At 47.7% G+C, this 9547-nt stretch overlaps 1 protein-coding gene across 1 annotated transcript in view; it reads right to left on the minus strand.

Moving 5' to 3' along the window:
* Positions 1-8529, minus strand: part of LOC140204030 (uncharacterized) — a 92534-nt gene extending 84005 nt beyond the window's left edge. Inside the window, exons 1-2 of the mRNA XM_072270279.1 lie at positions 8477-8529; positions 4936-6437 (exon numbers count right to left, since the gene is read on the minus strand). Coding sequence (XP_072126380.1) covers positions 4936-6171 — 1236 coding nt within the window. The 5' untranslated portion in view covers positions 6172-6437; positions 8477-8529. The remainder of the gene's footprint in view (positions 1-4935; positions 6438-8476) is intronic.
* Positions 8530-9547: the final 1018 nt, after the last annotated feature.

Genomic DNA, 9547 nt, shown 5'->3' on the forward strand with positions numbered 1-9547 from the left:
ATCAAAGACTATTGGAGTGGGATACATAATGCCCTACAAGACATCTTTAAATGTGAAATACCCTTAGAAAGTAAGACCATATATTTTGGGTATATACCTCAAAAATGGTTGAAAGGAGATAAATATTTAATGAATATACTGCTGATGGCTGGTAAAAAGACCCTTACCAGGAAATGGTTATCACAGGAGAGCCCAACTTTAAGTGTATGGATGGAAGTTACAATGGACATTTACAAAATGGAGAAGATAACAGCATCTGTTAATCGTCAGTTGGAGCAATTTGATTCATACTGGAAAAAATGGTTTAACTACATAACACCTCATAGGCCTGATTTTATTCTCACAAGTCAATGAATATGTTGTAAAAAAAATCACTCCCTACTCTGTACATAGTTTTCTTCTTTCGATTGTTCTTTCTTTCCTCTCCTTTCTATAAGTGTATCAGGTAAATATTATGTGGAGATTTGTGACAAATATGATTCTATGATAAATATGTACAGTAGCTGAAGAATCTTATGGAATTGTTTGTTTGATGATGAACTTCAATAAAAAATATATTACAAAAAATGGTGGTTAAAGGCTGATTCCGCCTCTACCGCCCAACAGAAACGAGCCGCCCCTTTCTTGGTAAGATCAATCAGGGAGCAGCCAACATTTCTAATAAATCCCCTATAAAAGTTCGCAAACCCCGAGAATCTCTGAACCTGCTTGACAGAGGTGTGAGCGGCCAGTCCCGAACGGCACAGGTTTTATCTAGATCCATGAACAGGTCTCCCTGGGAAATAACAAATCCTAAAACAGAGACTGTAGGAACATGTAAATTCTTTATCTTGACAAATGCATTATTCGCTAATAAACACCGAAGGACCTGCCGAACATGGGATACCTGTTCCTGGCAAGAACTTGAATTTAAAAAATCAAAATATCGTCCAAGTACACAGAGTCAAACTTGTTTAACGTCGCCCTCAGGACATCACTGATGAACGCCTGAGAAACTGCCGGGGCGTTATTAAGCCCAAAAGGGCATAATTAGGTATTCATAATGCCCGGTGGGGGTATAGAACGCTGCTTTCTATTTATCTCGCCGTGGAGTCAGAATTAAATTGATCCATTTAGTGAAAACTTTGGCCCCCTGCAATAAATCAAAGGCTGATTTCGTTTATGGCAAGGGGTAATGATTTAAACAGTAACCTTGTTAAGATTTAATAATCAATACACGGTCTCAAGCTGCCCGGCCTTCTTGGTTACGAAGAAAATCCCCCGCCCCTGTAGGAGAAGTGGAAGGTGCGATAAACCCCGCTGCTAACGCCTCCTTGAGGTAATCGTCCACAGCCCGTCTCTCAGGAGCAGCTAGAGAAAGAACAGTCTGCCTCGGGAAGGGCAGTAACGCAATGGCGGATCATAATTACCACGGGGTGACAGCGAGGTAGCCTTTTTTATTTTGCTAACAGCTCCTAGGAGATCTGAGTTTCAGGTCATCTCATTATGACCTAACTCAAGACGGTTTGATTGAGGTTCAGGGGTCTTCATTTTGGTCTCGGGGGGTCAGGACACATCCTCGCACTTCTGGGAACCCGGCGAGAAACACACATTCTGGCACGCAGGAGCCCAATGAATAATAACTCCCCGGGACCAATCAATCACAGGGACACCTTGGGTACCCAGGAATAAGAGGGATCTAACCAAGTGAAACTTTAATGTCTCACGGTGATTGCGTATCCTGAGGCCGAACCTCCGAAAATGTAGCAAACCGGCTCCGCACCATCCAAGGCACTGACGACGAGAATATGATCAAGCTCAGAGAGAGGGACCCCATTTGTCGTGCGACCCCACAGTTACCCGCTGAACCCGAGTCACCAAATGCTCGAATGTGAAACTCCACAGCTTCCCCGGGGAAGTACTAATGGGACACGCCCCAGGGACTGTCACTCTCCCCTGGAGTTTCCCGACCTCCTGGGTGAAATAGCCCGATAATGCCCCAGCCCCCACACAGCATAAGTAACGTCTCTCTTTAAATTTTCGGCCGCGACCAGTAACCGAGAGCCGTGTTCTGCGCAAATGCATTAGTTCCACGGCGTCAGGTGAGTAGGTCGGCGAAGGACCTGCAGGAGGAAATGGTGAGGTTGGAGGAGGGCGAGGGCAGGAAGGATAGAAGCCGGGGGATCTGCTGACGCCGCTCTGTCAGGTGCATGGCCAAATCGATCGGGTCCGGTGTAGGATTGCGAGCTGCCAGTTCATCTCTTAAATTATTGCTGAGCTCATTGTAGAACACGCCACCACAGCTTGGCTGTTCCACCCACTCCCTGGAGCCGAAGTTCTGAATTCACCACGCTTCTCGGCCGCTGTCTTACGCCAAGAAGACTTGCAGCCGACTGCTGCACACTGATGTGGTGATTTAGGGCGTCGATAAATGGACCAATAAAGGAGCATTCGGGTCCTCTCCCTCTCCCACACCTCGCTGTTGCCCATTCCAGAGCTTTAACGGAGAGGAGGGAAAGAATGCAAGCCAATTTACTTCGTTCGGTAGGAAACCTGTGCGGCAGGGCATCCAATCGAACCTTAGAGAACACTAGGTTATAAACCCGGGGCACAAAGGACTCCCGTCAAAGCCCTCTGGAGTAGGCAGACTTAGGGAGGTATCGACACTCTTTCCCCAGAGGTCGAGGCATACCTGACCCCTGAGCTTTTAGAATTTCCTCGATGGCCGATGGAGACATGGTCATTGTGTGCAGCTGCTCCTCGTGCCTACCGACCGCGGCACTCTGCTTTGCCAGATCAGATCGCACGTCGTATCCTGCTGAGTTCATTCTCCCGGTTCGGTCGTACTGTAAAGATAATTAGGATCGGTACGTCGCATCCGGAGTTTCTCCGGTTAGCGGACGATTTCCCTCCGCGCCTCTCTGTCGTAGAGGGGAACCGCGTACGAGGCAAGTGACAGCAGTGGTTTGCCATTGCCTTCTGCCGGGTGAGTTTCCAAAGAGATCACCAGCTCGTAACCCAGCATGGATGGAAAGCGTGCAGGGGAGCCGGCTGGATTCAAACTCGGGACCTTTCGTCCCGAAGTCTGGCACTGATGGTAACTAGCGAACTCAAATGCAACATTCAAGGAGACTTCGGCAACTCAAATAAAACTAAAGATTTATTGCAAAAACATAACTCGGAAAACTAACAAAAACTCAGGCAAACAATGAACAGAAATTTCTGAGAATACACAGGAGAGTTCGGTCTGAGTTCCACCCGAGAAAGAAGCACAGCGATCCAACAAAGAGGAGTTTGCATGCCCCCCTCCCTCCGAAATGTACCCTGAAGCACGTAGGAATTACAGACATTGACAATACCATGCTAATTAAATTAACTCAGATTGAATCCAAGTGATAAAAACGAAGAGTTAAACAAAGCCCATGATCACAAATGAGATACCCGGAGAACAAAGTGAAAAATCAGGGCTTAGTGCAAAGACAAACACTTAAACACTAAACAGTCCAAGGCATATCCACAAGTTCACATTGAGGAAATACAAACCATAGTAAGTGACAGAGAAAGAAAATCTAATTGTGACATTGGAACTCATTTCGTTGACTGCAATGTTGTCCTATCACCAACCTCTCCTTGCCAGCAGCCTTACTACACACTGCCTCTGCTTGTAAGCTAACTACCCCACCCTGTCACTCTGGTTCCCAACCCTTGCCAAATTATGTGAAACCTTTCTGAACAGCTCGAGCAAACCTGCCCGGAAGGACAGATTCCTGCTATTCACTATTACTAATCAAGACCCAACAAACTCTGCTTTAAATTTACCCAATTACTGGCAATAACTTCCAAAGATTCACCACCTTCTGGCTAAAGGAAATCCTCCCCATCTCTGTTCTAAAGGGACGCCCACCCATTCTGAAGCTGCACCTTCTAGTCCGACACTCCCCCATGACAGGAAATATCCTTTACACATTCACTCTGTATTCAGTAGGTTTCAATGAGATCCTTCCTCCCCCACCCCATTCTTTGAAAATGCGACAAATACAGGCCCAGAGGCATCAAATGCTCCTCAAACGTTGACGTATTCAGTCCTGGAATTATTCTCGTACACCTCTTCCGGACACTATCCAATGCCAGCATGTCTTTTCTTAGAGAAATGGCTCAGAATGGCTCTCAGTACTCCAAGTGCTGCCTAACCAACGCCTTACAAAGCCTCAGCATTACATCCTTCTTATATTCTTCCCTCTGGAAATAAATGCTAACATTCCTTCTTATATTCTTCCCTCTGGAAATAAATGCTAACATTCCATTTGCCTTCCTTATCAACCTGCAAGTGAACCTTCAGGGAATCATGCAGGACTGCCAAGTTCATTTACACCTCTGATTGCTGAATTTTCTCCCCGTTTAGAAATTAGTCTTCACACTTACTCCTTCTACCAATGAGCATGACCATACACTTCCCTACATTATATTCCATCTGCCACATCTTGGGCCATTCTCCTAACCTGTCCAAATCCTTCTGGTTTCTCAAAACTACCCGCTTCCTCGAAACGACCTGCCCCTCCACCCAACACCACACAGAGAGTGAGAGGTGAAAAGCAGGGATGGATTTGAAAGAAATCTTGTGGAACAGAAACATGGGCAGGGACCAGCTGGACTGTGTTGGGTCCTAACTGTACACTGGGTGTGTTGTAGATCAACTAAGTACCTGAGACAGTGTTTAAAATAGAATTCATTTATTTGTTTCAGATCCAGAATATTAAACTCCAATCCCATTAAATAAGAAACACTTCCCATCCCAATCACTGGGGCGCAGACATGGTTTGATGACAGCAAAATAATTAGTTTGACACCTACAATCGCTTTTGAACGTGTCTGTGGACTCAGAAACTGTGACAGTTAAATATCCAGCAGGCTGCTTATTTAAGCACTTTCCCGAGTGTGAACCTGGTAGTGCGTCACAAGGTTGGACGACTGAGTGAATCCCTTCCCACATTCAGAGCAGGTGAACGGTCTCTCCCCACTGTGAACTCGCTGATGTGTCATCAGCTGAGATGACTGAGAGAATCCCTTCCCACACGTGGAACAGATGAATGGCCTCTCCCTAGTGTGAACTCGCTGGTGTGCCAGTAGGTTAGATAACTGAGTGAATCCCTTCCCACATTCAGAGCACGTGAATGGTCTCTCCCCCGTGTGAATTCGCTGGTGTCTCAGAAGACAAGATGACAGAGTAAATCCCTTCCCACATTCAGAGCAGCTGAATGGCCTCTCCCCACTGTGACTTCGCTGGTGTGTCTGTAAGTCAGATGACTGAGTAAATCTCTTCCCACATTCAGAGCAGGTGAAAGGTCGCTCCCCAGTGTGAACTCGCTGGTGGATCTGCAGCTGAGCTGACCGAGTGAACCCTTTCTCACAAATGGAACAAGTGAACGGGTTCTCTCCAGTGTGACCTCGCTGGTGTCTTATCAGATGAGTTGACCGAGTGAATCCCTTCCCACACACAGAACAGACAAATGGGCTCTCTCTGGTATGAACTCGCTGGTGTGCCAGAAGGCTAGATGACCGAGTAAATCCCTTCCCACATTCAGAGCAGGTGAACGGTCTCTCCCCAGTGTGAACTCGCTGGTGTGCTATTAGGTTAACTGACTGAGTAAATCCCCTCCCACATTCAGAGCAGGTGAACGGTCTCTCCCCAGTGTGAACTCGTTGGTGTGCCAGCAGGTGTGATGACCGAGAAAATCCCTTCCCACATTCAGAGCAGGTGAATGGACTCTCCCCAGTGTGAACTCGTTCGTGTGCCAGTAGGTTAGATGACTGAGTGAATCCCCTCCCACATTCAGAGCAGGTGAACGGTCTCTCCCCAGTGTGAACTGGCTGGTGCCTCATCAGCTGAGTTGAAGTCGAGAATCCCCTCCCACACACCGAGCAGATGAACGGTCTCTCGCCAGAGTGAACTCGCTGGTGTGCCAGCAGGTTAGACGACTCAGTAAATCCCTTCCCACATTCAGAGCAGGTGAACGGTCTCTCCCCAGTGTGAACTCGCTGGTGTGCCAGTAGATGGGATGGCCGAGTGAATCCCTTCCCACATTCAGAGCAGGTGAACGGTCTCTCCCCAGTGTGAACTCGCTGGTGACTGATCAGCTGGGCACGCTGAGAGAATCCCTTCCCACACACGGAGCAGGTGAATGGCCCCTCCATGATCTGAACTCACTGGTGTACAAGGAAATATCTGGTCACTCCTTCAATTACTTGAAGATACAGGTAGGTTCATGCATATCTCACCCCGACACTGAATACGTGTTCGGATTCTCCTTGCTGTGGCTGTTGTTCTGTCTTCTCAAGCATCTCCTCCTCTACATTCAGAGACTGATTGTTTTCAAATGCTGGTGAGCTGACAAAGACAGCAGAACCGACGTGTTTTTGTTTTCAAGATCCCCATTCAGAAATTCCTTGCCGTTTCCAACCTGTAAGAAGATTTACAAAAGACATCAATGGGCGAAGGATAGCATTGTCAATCAAATAACTGAGCTCTAACATTATACTGCTGCAGCAAAGTTCAACCCAAGATGGAGGAACAAATCCTCATTGTCTAACTGGGCATGGTTTGGGAATTCCAACTGACAACTAAATTCTTCCTTCAGTTAGTCCTGACGAAGGGTCCTGGCCTGAAATGCCGACTGCACCTCTTCCTAGAGATGCTGCCCGGCCTGCTGCGTTCACCAGCAACTTTGATGTGTGTTGCTTGAATTTCCAGCATCTGCAGAATTCCTGTTGTTGACAACTAAATTATCTATCTTTCTGTCTGTATCCGAATGGACATTTCTGCCTGTTGTCAATCTGTGACTTGGCTCAGTTTGTCTCTCCCAGTCAGTATTATTTCAGGTTCTGGTCATGTCCCACAGAGCTACAAAGAGCACATGATATTACATGGCTGCTCTGGAGACTTTCTAAGTACTCAAACCCCCCCTCCCCCACCAGTGTGAGTGCTACAGGTCACTGGTTACCCCAGACAAAGGTGTCTGATATAGGTCTGTTCCCAGAGAGAATGGGACTAAACATGCTCTCACGGGTAGAAAGATCCAGAACCAGGAGAGGTAGAAAATTGGTGATTTGCTGAAGAACCAAAGTGAATGCAAGGGTTTTGTTTTCTATTCTATTCAGCACTAATTGACATTTTAATTGGATGAACGGAGCACCAGCAACACACAAAAAGCCAGAGGAATTCAGCAGGCCAGGCAGCATCTATGGAAAGGAATAACCAGTCAACATTTCAGGCCTAGACCCTTCATCAGGACTGGGAAAAAAGCTGAGGTCAGAGCAGGAAGGCCATTGGGGGGGGGGGGGTGGGAACGGCAGGATGGGAGGAAGGAGTACAAGGTGATAGGTGAAACCAGAACAAGAAAAGTGAGAAATCTGACAAGAGAGGACAGAAGACATGAAATAAAAGGAAGGGGGGGGTGAGCATCAGAGAGAGGTTATGGGCAAATAAGAAGGGAAAGTGTAAGAGAAAAACAAGAATGAAGAATGGTGAAATGGGGGTGGCGGGGGGAATGATTCCCGGAATTTCATGAAAGCAACGTTCATGCCCATACTCCTCCAACCTGAGTGTGGCCTCAACACGGCAGTAGAGGAGGCCATGGACTGACGTATGGGATTTGGAAGTAGAATTGGAAAGGCTGGCCACTGGGAGATCCAGCTTTTTCTTGCTGAGAGTGCACAGGTGCTTGGTCAAACGGTTTCCCAATCTACGTCAGGTCTCACCGACATACAGGAGGCCACACCAGGAGTACCAGACACAGTGCATGACCCCAACAGACCTTTCATTCACTGGTGAACCCTTGCATTCACTGGTGAAGTGTCACCTCACCTGGAAGGACTGTTTGGGGCCCTGTATGGTAGTGAGGGAGGTGTAGCATTTGATCCACTTGCAAGGATAAGTGCCAGGAGGGAGATCAGTGAAGAGGGACGATTGGAGAGGGAGTTGAGTAGGGAGCGATCCCTGCAGAAAGACTAAAGTGGGATGGGGGAGGTGGTGGTTAGGGAAAGATGTGCTTTGTGGTGTGATCCCATTGGGGATGTCGGAAGTTATGGAGAATTATGCACTGGGCGCGGAGGCTCAACTGAGAACATTATTTTCCAAGAAGTTCTATAACCGTGACTAACTCAATTTCTGTTCCGTTCCACATTCGATTCAGATAGCTGAAGCTCGGCTGTGTCTGGGAGATTCAACTGTTCCCATTCCCTCGGTCTGCGTTTCCAGACACACCACGTGAACTGAGGGGAAATCCTAGCCAGAAGTACCTGTCGCAGAGCTACGCAGGAGCCGAGAAATAGCGCTCAGCACCTGGGGCCCGGGTGCGAATCGTGGGAAAGAGAGTGAGGGAAACGAGCAGGACCGTTCCGGGGTTCAGAGCCACGGTGTGTCCGGCGACCGTAGCAACTGTCCCTCAGTCAGGCTGCGGACGCGGGTGCTGATGTAACCCCGTCCGAGCCCCGCTCCTACCTGCCGCGAAGTTCCAGAGCCTTTTGTCCACTGTGCGCATGCGTGATTTTGGCTACGGTCTGTGACCTCAGCCCATGCGCAGTGTGATCGGCGGGTCTCCGCCAGCGAATTCTGATGCGCTGAGCCTTCTGGGTATGCAAGGTGCCATTTATTGTGTAAAAAAAAGCGCTGATACCCTTCTCCCAGAAATTTCAAATCCAGTCAATGTTTTTATGTGAAGAGCTCAGCAGCTACTTTAACAAGCTCCCACAAACAATATACTCGATATCAACAGGTATTCCGTATTTTAAGGGACAAAGTCCACACACAAATCCAGGTATAAAACCAAAACACGAGATTCTGCAGATGCTGGAAATATAGAGCACAGCAGGCCAGTTAGCATCTACATAGAGGAATAAACAGTCGATGCTTCAGGCCGAAATCCTTCTCCAGTCCTGAAATATCATAGAACCATAGAACCATAGAACATTACAGCACAGAAACAGGCATTTTGGCCCTTCTTGGCTGTGCTGAACCATATTTCTGCCTCGTCCCACTAATCTGCACCTGGACGATATCGCTCCATACACCTCTCATCCATGTACCTGTCCAAGTTTTTCTTAAATGTTAAAAGTGAGCCCACATTTACCACTTCACCTGGCAGCTCATTCCATACTCCCACCACTCTCTGTGTGAAGAAGCCCCCACATGTTCTTTTTAAACTTTCCCCCCTTCACCCTTTTCGCTCCACTGATGCTGCCTCGCTGCTGAGTTCATCCAGCATTTTGTAGGAATAAACTTTTTTTTGTTCCAGTCAATCAGTTTCCCAATGTTGCCGATCTTTCATTTGCAACGACATCCTCCTGGTCTTATTCTCTCCTCCTCTCCGTAGCCCCAAGCCCTGCCTTGCGCTGGCCCCTGTTTGCTTCCTGATCCTGCTCCGTTGAAGATTTACCGACCGTTTCTTCTCATACTGTGGAGGGGACCGGTGTATTGCAGCCACCCAGCTGTGTGAGACAGAGGCCATTGAAATCAGTGAAATTATCCCATATCGTTGAAAAGAGCGCGGAACCACTCATTTTACTTTGGGAT

The sequence above is a fragment of the Mobula birostris genome, chromosome 10 (genome assembly GCF_030028105.1).
Source record: "Mobula birostris isolate sMobBir1 chromosome 10, sMobBir1.hap1, whole genome shotgun sequence".
Classification (NCBI taxonomy): domain Eukaryota; kingdom Metazoa; phylum Chordata; class Chondrichthyes; order Myliobatiformes; family Myliobatidae; genus Mobula; species Mobula birostris.